This window comes from Mauremys mutica, chromosome 7, assembly GCF_020497125.1.
Source record: "Mauremys mutica isolate MM-2020 ecotype Southern chromosome 7, ASM2049712v1, whole genome shotgun sequence".
NCBI lineage: Eukaryota > Metazoa > Chordata > Testudines > Geoemydidae > Mauremys > Mauremys mutica.
Window position 1 is genome coordinate 33,897,495 of NC_059078.1, and position 16,194 is coordinate 33,913,688.

Below are 16,194 nucleotides of genomic sequence, written 5' to 3' on the forward strand. Positions count from 1 at the left end.
GCATAAGCCCTTCAGGGCAAGGCCTTTGGCTGTTTGTGTTTTGTAAAGTGCCTGGCACACTTTCAGTGCTACAGATAAGTAATCATGTTTGGAATGAATGAGATTAAACATCCTTCTAATCATTAAAGAGTAACGACTTCCTGAATGGCACTTAGAGCAGGAAACTGATGTTAGCTTGAGAAGGAGCAGGAACCACTAGACCAGGGGTAGGCAACCTATGGCATGTGTGCTGAAGGCGGCACGCGAGCTGAATTTCAGCGGCACTCACGCTGCCCGGGTCCTGGCCACTGGTCAGGGAGGCTCTGCATTTTAATTTAATTTTAAAAGAAGCTTCTTAAACATTTTAAAAAACTTATTTACTTTACATACAACAATAGTTTAGTTATATATTATAGACTTAGAGAAAGAGACCGTCTAAAAACGTTAAAATGTATTACTGGCATGCGAAACCTTAAATTAGAATGAATAAATGAAGACTCGGCACACCACTTCTGAAAGGTTGCCAACCCCTGCACTAGACACAGTGAGAGTGAGAGAGTTCAGCCACAATGCCTGCCTAAGAAGGATGGAATCATACTACTACATTTTTTAAAATCGAGTAATCTATCATATACTGGGTACAGACTTCTTTTTGAACGGACCTTTCAGGGGAAATAGAGAAGAAAAGAGCTCTTATCTATGCAAAGACTACTGAGTACCTGAGAAATATTTGTAGCACCCAGTGATCAGTCATAATAAGGGCCCTTTTTGTGCAAAAGCCTGGAATGATCACCTGATTAGAGGATAGAGCATATAGTTCACAGCTCTTCATGTAGAGTTGGGGCTAGGGGAATTGGCACCTTTTCCTCCACTGGACTGATCTTTTTGCCCTGGAATGAGCTGGACTGGGCAATCCAGGAGAATTTGGCACCAGTGAATGGCAGTTTCCTTGTAGGTCTGTAAGGAATGTAGTCCTAGAACCTAGCCCCATTGTTACTTTGCTTCTGAAGGGATTGGCCCCAGGGGGAGGATCTGGCAAAGCCACACTAGATCTGCCATCCTAATCGGACGTATATTGTCCTCCAGCTAAGGCAATTCTAGAGATCAGCTCACCAGAGTGTGTGCAGCCACAGTGTGTGTGGGCTTGGTAGGCAGAGAGACTGATTACCAACGTTATATCCTAACCTAAAAGAAATCTAAATGAAAAGTATTCCCTGATGACAGTTTCCGTATCTACCTTAATAGAGCCATAGTCATTTAGGCTGAATAAACAGCTGAGCATAATCCCTGCTTTACAGTCCATTTGAGTCTTTATGGATCATTGGAAATCTATTTTGAGAGTGGTCTCATCTACCTGGAGATGTTGGACTCTCTTTTGGAATAACGACGATTAAAAAAAAGAGTCCTACACCAGGGCATTGAGCTGCTAAGGCTCCTGTGGTTTAGCATGTCCAGGATGTTTAGCCATGTCCTTAAAAGCTCCTTTTCGTTCTCCAAGATCTCCATATTTAAGGGTCCAGGTCAGCTGTTCAATTAGAGTAAAAAGAACCTCTCTTAAACAGCCTGATCTCCATGGAATCCTAACTCCTCTTCCTTGGTTGACGTATTCCATATCATCCTGTAAATTGGTCATCATCTCTTCAGAAAGCTGATCCCATGGGTGTTGTGCACTTCCAGCCTCCAAGATTGGTAGATTCAATTTCAGACAGGTTCCAACGAGCTAGGATTAAGGCCTCTCAGAGGTTATTTGTGGTCTAAAAATCTAAATGACAAAGAGCTGACAAAGTAGACTATTTCTGACTGCACCCTTTGATGACAGGAAAGGTTGAAGATGCATGAAAACTAAGGCCCATGTGTCTTGCATCTTAATTCCGTTAACCCTAATCTGAGCAAAGGTCCATCTAGCCCAGTATCCAGTCTTCTGACAGTGGCCAATGCCAGGTGCCCCAGAGGGAATGAACAGAACAGGTAATCATTAAGTGATCCATCCCCTGTTGCTCATTCCCATCTTCTGGCAAACAGAGGCTAGCGACACCATTCCTGCCCATCCTGGCTAATAGCCATTGATGGACCTATCCTGTTTGATTGGGAACATGGATATTGCCACGTCTGATCAGAACAGTGTTCTTATCCTATTTCTGACAGTGGCAAGTAGCACATGCATGTGGAATAACCAAGCACAGGAGAAATTTATTTTATAAACTGTAAGTTTGAGTTTGGCTTAGGCACTGAAACATGTGGGTTTATTTCCCTTAAGGGAAAAAATCAAATATAACTAGACATTCTCCTGATTTGTATCAGTGTCTAATTTTTTTTTTAAACCTTCTAAGTTTTTTGTCTTGGTATCTTGTGTCAGTGAGTTCCATAGGTAAATTATATATCATATGTTTGGGGAAATATTTTCTTTGTATCATATTTAAATACCTTTTAAATTCCATATGAATACCTCACTGTTTTTGTACTTTGGGTGCTTTTGTTTACCTTCTCATTTTACCTTGGAGCAACGACAAGATTGCTGCTGAGGGATGTAATGCACTCTTACCCCCTCACCGCCCCCAGTGGAACACTTTACTTTAAAGGCTTTTAAAAAGGACACTGTCATCTTAATCTGCCTTTCTGCTTCCATCTCATAGTTCTTTTTTTATCAACATGACGAGATCTTTCTCATGCATTGCTTTCCATACAACTTCTTAGAGTTCTCTCCGGTAGAAATGTTTTTTCCCCCTCTCTTCTTTCTCCGTCTTCCTCCCGCCCCATAGATTCTCGCAGGGGTTTTCTTTCTGCTACTGGAGGGAGATCTTCATTTCTTTACTTTCCCCATCTCATTTTCTACTGCTGGAAAAGATGTTCTTCTCACTCCTTTTCCTTCTCTTCAGGAAAAGGACACTTATTCTCACCTCTGAAATCAGGCTGAGTAAACTTCCTGTCAGTTAGGCCTGGTCTACACTTAAATTTTAGGCTGATATAGGGCTTGTCTACACAACCCACTGGATTGGCGGGTAACGATCGATCCAGCCGGGGTCGATTTATCGCATCTAGTATAGATGCGATAAATCGACTGCTGAGTGCTCTCCCGTCGACTCCGGTACTCCACCAGAACAAGGAGCGCAACCGGAGTCAATGGGAGAGCATCAGCTGTCGACTTACTGCAGTGAAGACACTGCGGTAAGCAGATCTAAGTATGTCGACTTCAGCTATGCTATTCAAGTAGCTGAAGTTGCGTATCTTAGATTGACCCCGCACGGTAGTGTAGACAAGCCCATAGTTACATCAGTGATGGGTGTGAAAACTCCACGCCCTTGAGCAATGTAGCTATGCTGACCTAAACCCCAGTGTAGCTGCAGCTAGGTCCACAGGAGAATAATTCCGTCAACATAGCTACTGTCACTTTGGGTGGTGGAGCTCATACGTGGATGGACAAAACCCTTTAATTGGTGTGGGCTGTATCTGCGCTATGAGGTTATGCTGTCCTAGCTGTATAGTCCCTGCAGTATAAGTGTACCGTTAGAGAGTGGTGCTGAAGACATGAGGTAGAGGTAGCATACATGTGCTTCATGGGTGCTCAGCATGTACCTAGAACATGTTCTGGGACCCATTTGGTTGTAAACACAAGCAAAGAATTTTTATTTTTAGGCTTAAAAAGTAAAGTGGCTATACATTGCTCACCTGCCATTCAAATGGATTGCTGTAGTGCAGGGGTAGGCAACCTATGGCATGCGTGCCGAAGGCGGCACTCGAGCTGATTTTCAGTGGCACTCACACTGGCTGGGTCCTGGCCACCAGTCCAGGAGACTCTGCATTTTAATTTAATTTTAAATGAAGCTTCTTAAACATTTTAAAAACCTTATTTACTTTACATACAACAATAGTTTAGTTATATATTAGACTTATTTTTAGAAGGTCTCTTTCTATGTTAAAATGTATTACTGGCACGCAAAACCTTAAATTACAGTGAATAAATGAAGACTTGTCACACCACTTCTGAAAGGTTGCTGACCCCTGCTGTAGTGAAACATAACACATGAACACTGAACAGTAGTTCAGGAGGTGAAGACTTCTGAATCCAGTTGAAACGATATGAGGACTTAAATAGGTAGAATATGAATTCAGGCCTAGGCACAGATTAACATCCCTAGCCTTACAAAAGTTCAATGGAATCATTAATTACTACAAGTAATTAGGATTTTGGTTTTTCAGCCCCTCCAAAAGATGGCTTATTAGCTTACTCTTTATCACAGAATCTTGTACCTGGGCCTTGTGTTTTGTGGAGTATTATTTGCTCTGCACTTACTTCTCATGACACTAAATTTTTGCTGTAGTTCCATCAATTATATATGATGTGATATTAGCTACTCTGACCATTTATTTGGTTTCATACCATTATTTACCACAAATAATTCCCATTAACATTAAATTCAGGTTTAGCTCGTGGTTTTATTGTTTTCTGGTACCATTGTCCTGGGTAGTGTTTGAATTCCTTTCATCCAACAGTTTTAGAATAAAATTAAGTTAAATACCTGTCTTCTGCAGCAGCAACAGAGTAAATGCTGAAACTTTCCTTTGTGGACTTTTATGGATTTCAGATAGAGGATGAAAATTAAACCTGTTCCAGGATTAGAGTTCTGCTTCTGAACTACAAGTCTCCAGGTGTGAAGTCACTACCTTCCACAATATTATCAGAGTACTGTAGTTACATTGGAAATATTGTGGTACTATTTTTGGATAAAGTGTATCTTATGCTGATGTAATGCATTTTTATCTTATGGCTGCAGGACTTGTGGTGATGAATTCTGGCTCAATTTCTGACAAAATGTGTATGTAGGATTAGTTTTCTTGCCCTTCTTAATCTTTCCAAAATGTACCAATAGAGCACTTTCCTTTTCTCTTCAAATCTGGAATGTGAAGAGGAGATGAGGAGAGATTAATAAAACCGGGAGTTTTCTCTTTGGAAAAGAGTTAAGGGGGAATATGAAATCATGACTGGCGTGGAGAAAGTAAATAAGGAAATATTATTTACTCCTTCTCATAACACAAGAACTAGGGATCACCAAATGAAATTAATAGGCAGAAGGTTTAAAACAAACAAAAGGAAATATTTTTTCACATGATGCACAGTCAACCTGTGAAACTCTTTGCCAGAGGATGTTAAATCATAGATTATTAGAGTTGGAAGGGACCTCAGGAGATCATCTAGTCCAACTCCCTGCTCAAAGCAGGACCAATCCCCAACTAAATCCCCAAATGGCCCCCTCAAGGATTGAACTCACAACCCTGGGTTTAGCAGGCCAATGCTCAAACCACTGAGCTATCCCTCCCCTCCATGTTGTGAAGGCCAAGACTATAACAGGGTTCAAAAAATAACTCCATCATAAACTGGTTCGTTTATAAGCCGACACCCCCCCCCCGATGGATAAGTAAAAATGGAAAATTTTTATGACACACTCATAAGCCGACCCTGTAATTCAGGGGTTGGTTGGCAAACTTTGGCTCCCGGGCCATCAGGATAAGCTGCTGGCGGGCCAAGACGGTTTGTTTAACTCAAGCATCCACAGGCACGGAGGTAAATCTAAGTAAACAAAGTGTCCCAGCCCGCAAGCTGCCTTACCCTGATGGGCCAGGACAGCAACTGGTGGTGACATTTTTTTTTGAGGGGAGAGAGAAGCTGGGGGTCTAGGGAATAACCCCTGTGACCATCCCCCGCATAACCCCACCCCTAGCCCGGGATCCCCACACTCTCCCCATCCCATCCCTTCCTACCTTACCTGGGGCAGGCCAGGGCAGAGATGTCTTTGGCCTGGCTGCAGCCTGCTCCGGCGGGCCAGACCAGGCGGCGCGGCCACAACCTGCCAGCCCCGGAGCTGCAGCTGCTTCGGGCGGAGAGACTCTGGCCCCGCCTCTTCCCTTCTGGCTCTGCTGGCTGTGCTGCCTCTCCTTGCTCCCTCTGTTGGGGGGAGGGGCTGTCTCACCTCTCCCTCTCTAAACTCGTTCATAAGCCAACCCCCTTCTCTGATGCTTCCCTTTTTTACTAAAAAAATTCAGCTTATGAATGAGTATATGCAGTAGTTAAATTCATGGAGAATAGGTCCATGGATGGCCAGGGATTTTGCCAGGAATTGGGAATGGGCGACGGGATGGATCACTTGATGATTAACTGTTCTGTTCATTCCTGCTACGGGACCTGGCATTGGCCACTGCTGGAAGACAGAACACAAGGCTAGATGGAGCTTTGGTTCTGAGCCAGTATGGCCGTTCTTGTGTGAACTTTTATGTTTTCAATTGGAAAAGAAACCAGGACCCTTCCCAAATATTTTCCATTTAAAACCTCTTTCCTTTATATCTCCTGTTTAGGAGACCTTATCTGGGTGAGAAGAAACCACTTGATGAATATTCAGTAAATTATGATTTCAAGGCTTATGACTTTGTTTTGAAACACGCTGAGAGTATCATAAAAATAAGTTTGTATTAAACCACTTACAATTTTTAATTTTTTTGCTGCTGAGACCATTCCCTAATTTTTCTTTGCTTCTACTGTTTACTAACTTCTCAACTAGTCTATTCTTTAAATGTACTTATTAATAAACTTTGTATTTAGAAGTCTTACAGTTTATCTTAAAATAGAAAATTTCAGAATTTACATTCTAATGAAAATGACATTGATGGTTTAAAAGGTTCTTGGTGTACATAACAAAGCAACTTGATCTTTTTTGCTAAGATCAGGAAACAGCTTTTATTTATATTTAATTTTGAGAGAGATCTGAATTTTTGTTCTCAAATTGCTTTCTTAAAAGCTGTTGAAATATTAGATTCACTCTGTATGAGTAACTGTTTCCTGTCCCCATACATAGACTGGATGGTTGTTAAAATAAAATCCAGATATCTGCAGGCGTCTCTAAATTTGCAGTATGTATTTATAAAGGGCTCTCATTTTGACAGTTAAAATGGTCATGTGAGCTGTTAATGAGGTACAGTAACTGTCCTGCAGTTCTCAGTACTTGTTAACAAATTACTCATATCAGAATGACTACACAGTTGAGGTTCTTGTGTTAAGCTTCTGAGCATGCCCACTGTTGTGAACTAGATATTTCCGGAGTCTGAACGGGATGCTTGTATACTTACATTCTGTGCCCTCTCTCCTCACAAACCTGGCTACTTGAAGTTTATTAAATATTACTGTGTTCTGGAAGTTATATAGAATTAAAGATGGATCACTTGCTTTCACTCAGCCTAATGGATTTGTAAGGCAACATTGCAGAAAAATGGATGTCAGTTTAAGCAATAATTTAAATAATTTAAAACATGCTCCTCCGTATCCCTCATTTCTCATGAGAATGAGGACAACAGATGTGCTGAACTCAAGTAGTTAGCATAAAATAAAAAGTGTCCAATTTAGCGATCAGTACAGTTGGTGCCATAAAGGACTACAATAACTTTGGTTGGTTCACAGCTTTTTGTGTTCTGCTTTTGGGTCTGGAGTGGACTATGTTGGGAAAGCTCTTGGGAGCTTGTGTAGCTTTTTCCAATCACAGCAACCCGCCTCTACTGGGCTCAGCTGGAGAACATGGTTAATCTTTTCTCAGGTTTTTGTTGTGGGTGTTGGAGAAGGGTTACATATTTTCATTTTGATTGGTTCTATTACTAGATCTGTTTTTCAGGTGTCAGTTTTTAGTTCTTGGGTTCAGAACTGCTTTTCCTCTGGTATCCAGTAGATGGCATCAATGTACTACAAATGCTTCTGAATCCCTGTTTTGTCGGCAGAGGTGCCATTCTGATTCCAGCATCAGACTCCCATGAACAGTTTGTGTTCCAAGTTTATCCTCGTGTATATCAAATATTTAACCACTCTTCACCATGTTTGCGCTTACACTAGAATGAAATACAGAGAATAGAGGGGGATTCAAGTTATAGATACATCCAACCTTTTGTTTGTGTATACAGGTTGGTGAATGTGCATTAGTTTTGCTGTAATGGTACTTAAAAAAAAAAAGGCGGGGGGGGGCGGAGTTCAAAATTCTGGGGCAAATCCTTTCAAGATTAGTAGTATTTACTGTTCAGTGACTCCTAATACTACAGATGTTGACATGGGTGTGTTAGTAATTGTTACCTTGTCGTTTAATCTGAAATGGAGACAACATCTATGTAGGGATGTTTGGAGTGAAACTTGCTTCCATTTTTTTTTAATTAGAAAGCATTAATATGATTTGACTAGCTGGTTGTAACTGCCTCCTAATTTCATTTGTTTAGTCCAGGAGGGTTATTCAGAAGCCATGAGAGTGACAACCATGAGTTTATTATTTAAGGATTTTAATCCTCAAGACTTGGCTGAATTGAAGATGGAGCTGCGAGGGGTGGGAGGTGGGAGGTGGGCAGGGATTCTCTTTGACTCCAAGGGTAGAACTCAGACTAGAACCAAGCAGAGTAATTTTGCCAGAGAAGATGATCTTCCACTCTACATTAGGGGTGATTACCCAGCCCTAACCAGAGATGAAAGTTCATTCTGTGCTACACAGAGTTTCTGCAAGGTGCAGTGAAGGTGGGGGGACCAATACAGAGTTGATCATAACTCCCTGATTTCCTGACCAGGGTCTTGGCAGATTTTAGAGTAGACTAATGGCTGCTCTAAACTCTACCAGCTTGCACTGGTCCCCAAAGGTTGGTTGTCCTAAAGTTCTCCCACATACATGTGTATAGATGTGTGTGTGAGAACAGAGGTTCCCAAGGGCTTGCCCCTGGGAATTTCCAGAGTGCAGTCTACTTAACTCATGCCCTTATGCCTGTGAAGGTTGATGTAGTAGCCAACTATCCAATTTCTACACCTGTTTGTGGCTCCTCTACCTCAGGGAACTCACCAGCTGGGAAGCTTTGCTAGTTTTCTCACTTTGTGACACCTGAATGATGCAAAGGAGATGAGCAGACCAATACAGCCCAGAAACTTTTCCCTTGGTATGACAGAGCAACAGAAGCTTTCTGCCCTGTTTCCACTGAACTCTTGACATTATTGCTACCCTTAGATACAGGCAAGTCTTATCTTACGCGGAGGTTCCGTTCCGCGGTTAGTGCGTAAAGCGAAAACCTGCGTATACTCAAAATTACATCCCCAAGCCCTTTAAAATTTCGGTGGCTGGGCCAGGGCGGCATTTAAAGGGCTCCTCCGGGCTCCCTGCGCAGCCCAGAGGAGCCCTTTAAATGCTGCCCCGGCCCGGCCGCCGGAGCAGCGGGAGGGATTTAAAGGGCTCCACCGGGCTTCCCGCCGTGGCAGGGAGCCCGGAGGAGCCCTTTAAATGCCGCCCTGGCCCAGCCGCCGGAGCTGTGGGCGGGATTTAAAAGGCTCCACCGGGCTTCCCGCCGCGGCGGAGCCCTTTAAATCCCGCCCGCAGCTTTGGCAGCCGGGCGGGGGCTGGCATTTAAAGGGCCCGGAGCTCCATGGTGGCTGGAGCCTTGGGCCCTTTAGTTCGCCCCAGGGGCTACCAGCCACCTCTGCTGCTGGGAGCCCCCTGGGTGATTTAAAGGCCCTGGGACTCCCAGCCACAGCTGGTGCCCCAGGACCTTTAAATCTTGAGGCCACGCCTCTTCCGCTTGAGGCCACCCCCGACTCCGGCCCTACAGCGTAAAGCTGAAATTGCACATGTTAAATGCGCGTAAGTTGCGACTGACCTGTATTGTGGAAGAGGAGCTATATGGGGTGGTGATATTACGATCTCTTCTTTGGTTTTTTCATTCAGAGAGAGGATCTTTTGCTGCACAATCTGAAGCTACTCTTGGCTTCTCAGACCTCTTGGAACCAAAGTTCTCATGGAACTGGATTTCAGTATTCCCTGTGGGCCTGATCCAGTACCTGTTGAAGTCAGTGGGGCGTCTTTTCTTTTGATGAGAAGGCTTGGAGCAGTCTCCTACTCTATTTTGCAAGTTCCATGAAGAGCTTCCATCAGCATGGGCCAGAGACAAATCTATGGTCCTTATGACCCAAGTAGCAAACTTCAAAGCGAGGGACCATCTGTTGAGCAAATGTCCCTTACCAAATCAAAAAGCTAGAGAATATGGGAGTCGTGCACATTTTTTTCAAAGGAATGGTTGAAAATAACATTCCCAGGCATTAGGATCACAGACATAGGGAGGCATTCAAACAGTTACAAAACAGATCACAGATTCTCCAGTTCTGAATTGTTTGGTCAAGTGCCCAATCATGTTCTTCAGAATACATTAGGACAACTAAATGTGCAGGAAGAGCAGCCAGTTGTGTTTGCATTGAGCTGTCTAAATGGAGTAGAAAGAAACCACACCAGTTTGCAAATGAGATAGTGGCAATTGGTAATTCAAAGCACCTTCCTCTCTATCCAGTTTTTAACTTTAAGCATCTAAATTCTATGGTTCTATAAATCCTTGCAAAATTGGAGCCAAAGTGATTTATTAGTCTAGCGTGGTTCAGCAATGTGGGTTTTGCCCAAATGCTCAGGGTCTAAATGATTGCCATATTTGGGATAGGGAGGGAATTTTGCCAGAGACCCTGAGAGATTTTTGCCTTCCTCTGCAGCATAGGGCACGGGTCACTTGCAGGTTGCAACTAGTGTAAATGGTGAATTCTCTGTAACTTGAAGTCTTTAAACCGTGATTTGAGGACTTTCAGTAACTCAGCCAGCAGTTAGGGTTCTCTTACAGGAGTGGATGGGTGAGGATCTGTGGCCTACAATGTGCAGGAGGTCAGACTAGATGAACATGATGGTTCCTTCTGGCCTTAAAGTCTATTAATCTATGAACAATGTCAGCTTCCCACATGTATGTGTGAAAGTATATTATAAGAACATAAGACTAGCCATATTGGGTCAGAGGAATGGTCCATCTAGCCCAGTATCCTGTCTTGCAACAATTGCCAGTGCCAGATGCATTAGAGAGAATGAACAGGGCAATTGCAGAGTGATCCATCCCCTGTCATTCAGTCCGAGCTTCTGACAGCCAGAGGTTTAGAGGTGTCGAGAGCATGGGGTCATGTTCCTGACCATCTTGGCTAATATCCATTGATGGATCTATGCTCCGTGAATTTATCCAGTTCTCTTTTAAACCCTATTATACTTTGGGCCTTCACAACATCCCTGGCAATGAGTTAACACTGTGCATTGTGTGAAGTACTTCCTTCTGTTTGTTTTAAACTTGCAGCCTATTCATTTAATTGGGTGACTCCTGGTTCGTGTGTTGTGTGAAAGGGGTAAATAACACTTCCATATTTGCTTTCTCCAAACCATTAATGATTTTAGAGACCTCTATCATATCCTCCCCCCCCACCATAATCTTCTCTTTTCTAAGATGAACAGTCCCAGTCTTTTTATTCTCTCCTCATATGGAAGCTGTTCCATATTCCTAATGATTTTTGTTGCCATTCTTTGTTCTAATTCTAATACAGATGCCCCCCCTCCCGACTTATGCAATTGTTCCGTTCCAGAAAGCCTTGCATAACTTGAATTTTGCATAAATCGGAAACGTATATCCGTATGTTACGCAAACACTTCGGCAACTCGAAAATCCTATTTCTGGCTTATGGAACTTTTTCCATAAGTGCGAATTTGCGTAAGTTGGGTCTTGCATAACCAGGAGAGTGTCTGTATCTTTTTTGAGACAGAGCAATCATAACTGCACACAGTATTCAAGGTGTGGGCATACTGTTGATTTATATAGTGGCACTATGATATTTTCTGTCTTATTGTCTATCCCTTACCTAATGGTTCCTAATATTCTGTTAGCTTTTTTGACTGCTGCTGCATAGTGAGTAGATGTTTTCAGAGAACTCTCCACAATGCTCCAAGATCTTCCTTGAGTGGCAACAGCTAATTTAGACCCATCATTTTGTGTGCGTAGTTGGGATTATGCTTTCAAATGTGCAGTATTTTGCACTTCTCAACATTGAATTTCATCTGCCATTTTGTTGCTCAGTCACTCAGTTTTCTGCAATCCCTTTGTAACTCTTTGCAGTCAGCTTTGGGCTTAACTATCTTGTATAATTTAATCTCGTCTGCAAACTTTATCACCTCACTGTAAACTGCCTTTTCCAGACAATTTATGAACAAGTTGAACAGCATTGGGCCCTATACAGATGCTTGGTGGACCCTGCTGTTTATCACTTTGCATTGTGATAAACAACAGTTTATCCCTACCCTTTGTTTCCTATCTTTTAACTAGTTGCTGATCCATGAGAGGGCCTTCCCTTTTATCGCATAACTCCTTACTTTGCTTAAGAGCCTTTGATCAGGGACCCTGTTGAAGGCTTTCTGAAAGTTCTAGTACATATATCCATTGGATCACCCATGTCCATATATTTGTTGGCACCCTCAAAGAATAGTAATAATTTGTGAGGCATGATTTCTCTTTACAAACGTCGTGTTGACTCTTCCCCAATATATGTTCATCTGTGTGTGTGACAATTCTGTTCTTTACTGTAGTTTCAACCAGTTTTTCTGGTACTGAAGTTATTCTTACAGTCCTATAATTCGCCTCTAGAGCCCTTTAAAAAAATTGGTCATCTTCCTGTGGTTTTTTTTGTTTGGGGTATACACCCCTATTGTGGTGTTTTTAAATAGTTTCCTGGCAGCTTGCAGGCATGTCACTCTTGTGACTGTTCCTTTTAATTTCTGTTTAACTAGCTTCATTTTTGTGTCCCCCTTTTTGAAGTTAAATGCTACTATGGTGGGTTTCTTTGGTATTTCCACTGTACAAAGATGTTACACTGAAGTACATTATGATTGCTATTGCCGAATGGTTCAGCTATACTCGCCTCTTGGACTAGATCCTGTGCTCCCCTTCAGACTGCATGTGCGCGCACCTGAGAGAGAGAACTTTAGACAGCCAAACACATCTCTTTACTCACTTTTATGTACAACATAACTTGATTAAAAATCCTTTGTCTTTACCATCACCTGGAATCCAGTTTGTGATACCAAGCTGCATGTGAAGAGTATAGTCCAGGTATATTGCAATACAGGACTCTTGATATTAAGGATTATGAGAGTCTGGCTGCTTTTAAAATTTTCTCTCTGTCTACTGTCAGAAATAGAGGGTTGTTTTTTTTTTAAGGTTTTTTTTAAGGTAAATGTGTAGTTTCTAGGAGAGAAACTGACTGCTGAAATATACTGGGCTAATAAATCACTTAGCCTCCCCCCACACACACTTGCAGAACCTCACACACATTCCTGAAGTCAAGCACATGAGCAAAGTCTTTACAGGATCAAGGCCTTAGCATTGCCTGACGAATTCTTCAGAACAATCTTAGGCGCATCAACCAGTTGGTAAATGGGTGGCTCACAATTTATTATTTAGTGTTTCAACTTGTTTTTTGAATTCTGAATTAGTCGTCATACTAATAGCTATATCTTGCTTCACACCTGTATTTTTAAGAACTAGTAACATGAATTTTCACTCCTTGTAATTAAGAAATAAAATTCCCTTTGCCTTTAGGAATATTGAATGTCCTTTATCCCATCTAGTCATTTGTGTACTAAGTCTAAACTTTTGGTGATTGCGTTTTTTGGGATTATTTGTATTACAGTAGCACTTACAGGATCCCAGCCACCATTGGAGGCTCACTGTGGTATACACAGCGGGAACAAAAATATATATAAAAAAAAAAAAAAGAATCTATTCAGTCTTCAGAAATTAAAAGTAAATGGTCATATTTCTGTTTTCCATATATTTTAGGCAGTCAGCAAGACCACTTGAAATCAGTGGGGAATTTTATCAAATTCTGTGGACTTTTCTTCTCTCCAGATTTGATTAAACGTTCTGAAGATTTCAGGGAAAACTCTCTGCAAACTTATTTTAAAAACCCTGCAAAATATTAAAATTTTTTAGAGCGGCTTGAAATAAAATACGGATTTATTTCAGTCTTGTCTTAACAAGAAATACACACCCCTGAGATCTCTTTTTTTCTCTTTCTGTGTTTCAGTTCCTGTACCCAAGGAGATCTTCCTACCCCTCCAGGCTTTTTCTTGCTTGTCCCTCTTAGACTCCTAAATTGAGTACCAAACCTTGTCAAAATTAAATGAGCATTTTTAAAGACTTGAAACCACGTTCCTTTGAGAGATCTTTCAAATGAATGTAACTATAATGCGTAAAGTGCACTAGCTGGGCATTTGTTCTAAAATGTTAAGCAGTAAAATAGTTAGCAATTGTTGACATTTTACATGTTTGTCATTGTTTTAGAGCTAATATTTAATGGAATTGTATGGGACAATTAATACCCCCCCTAAGAGTATTGTTGTATCACTACAAATTTGGAAGGTTATCCTTACAACACAAAGGTGAAAAAAAATCTGCAGAAAAGTCGAAATCCACACACTCTTAATCTACCCTGTAGCTTGGAAATTATGTTTTATATATTTATAGTGGACCATCAGACTAGTCCTCAACTACAAAGCTGAAATGTCTTGGAGCTTTTTTGGAGTTACTTAAGCCTATTGGATGTTAACAAGTATGTGTTTTCATAGGTACGTGCACACCAGTTAGTTTTACCACCTTGTGATGTAGTGATCAAGGCTGTAGCTGACTACGTCCGCAATATTCAGGACACCACTGATTTGGATGCCATAGCAAAAGATGTTTTTCAACATTCACAGGTAAAGTAGGGCTGACACAAAAATACATGGGTTTGGTTCAGCTAAAATTGTGTTGTGGATCTTTGCTGAAAACAAATAAAGTTTATATTTCGTGTGTGTGTATATATAATGTCTTGATTGTCAAAACTTAGTATTCAGCAGTTTTGAAAAGAAATACACTTTCCTTGTCTGCACTTAACAGTTTGGGTACATGATTACTGAAATGACACTACATTTTTTCCACCTTGCCTTTTAACTTTATTTATGTTCATTGTCATTATGAGCCCACTCTTATAAAGTTTGCTTTTCTAAGCTTGAAATATGCTTTGTTCCTATGGTGATTGTTAATAAAAGTGGATTTTATATCCACTCAATCACCATGATGATTATTAAAAATAATTCTCTGAACCAGCGTGCCATAGTAAGATGTTAGTCTGTTGATCCATAGATATTAAATTTATTTTTATATGATGTAGCACAGATAAGCATGTTACAATATTATACCATGATGTATAGGTCACATGGGTATATTTGTTTACAAAGCCTGTTTTACTTTTTATTTTAGTCTAGAACAGAAGACAAAGTTACTCGATTTAAGAGAGCAGTTGCATATTATTCAGCAACTAATAAACCTATGCCATTTCATCCACCACATTACCTAGGTAAGTAACAAAAGTCTGTTTATAAGAAAACTGACAGAGATAATCCTAAATAAAATATAGCGATGTTGAGGAGGTTGTCTTTATATTCATTACCTCTATTTTTTTTTATCAAATTACCTTTTAAAAACCCAGTATTCACTGCAGTGGTTTCATTTCTTTTAAAATAGGGTAAACAGATAGGTTGAGCTCATTCCCCAAATTGAGTTTCCATTATATCAACAACATCAATAGTCTTTCATCCTAAACAGTGCCTAATTCATTTCTGTGTTGGGAATCTGGATACTTAAACAATTAACAAGTGAAAACTGGTCAGCAACTTCAGCAGGAAAATAGGTGTACTATACTTTTTTCACAAAACAGAGTTCTTGCGTCTCCCAAGTTTTTTCTGAGAGCGATTCCTCCATTGTATACATGAGGAAATGAAAACATTGAAATTACATGTTTCACAGACGTGGTAGTTCATAGTTTAAGTTAACTGTTACCACCAGAGCTTGAATATGCAAATGCTAAATGTGACCAAACTATTGTAGTAACTTGGAAAACAGTTTCCTCCCAGCTTACTGTATATCCTTTGTTATAAATGAAGGGCTAGATTAAAAGTATGTTAAGGTTGCAGAGTCAGGTACTCAGAAGTTTACTTGAGCTCAGATATGTTGTACATTTTTTTTTATCTCTTGGTGCTGCAGGCTGAATGGCATTGGCAGTCACATGCTACTACAACTCTTCCTTGCAACCCTGACTTGGCTCTGTCCCCATTTATCTACCTTCATTCCTTCTTCCTTGTGCAGTTAACACCCTGGCACTGTGGTCTCCATCCTGCCCTCTGGGTTGCCACTACTTTTGGACTTCTCGCCACTCTTGGGCCCCTGAACAGTAACTCATCTGAGACAGAGCCTGTTTTAAGTCTCCCAAGACCTGCATTAGGGTTAAAATAGCTGAGTGTTTTTCAGTCTGTCAGTTGGTGCCATCTCAACTCGCAA

General features: G+C 41.1%; 1 protein-coding gene across 3 annotated transcripts in view; it reads left to right on the forward strand.

The window, feature by feature from the left end:
- The window catches only part of FAM120A (family with sequence similarity 120A), a 123,836-nt gene that overhangs the window by 33,221 nt on the left and 74,421 nt on the right, over positions 1 to 16,194 (forward strand). For all 3 annotated transcript variants that reach the window (XM_045023216.1, XM_045023215.1, XM_045023213.1), the window contains exons 4-5: positions 14,445 to 14,573; positions 15,118 to 15,214. In XM_045023216.1, coding sequence (XP_044879151.1) covers positions 14,445 to 14,573; positions 15,118 to 15,214 — 226 coding nt within the window. The remainder of the gene's footprint in view (positions 1 to 14,444; positions 14,574 to 15,117; positions 15,215 to 16,194) is intronic.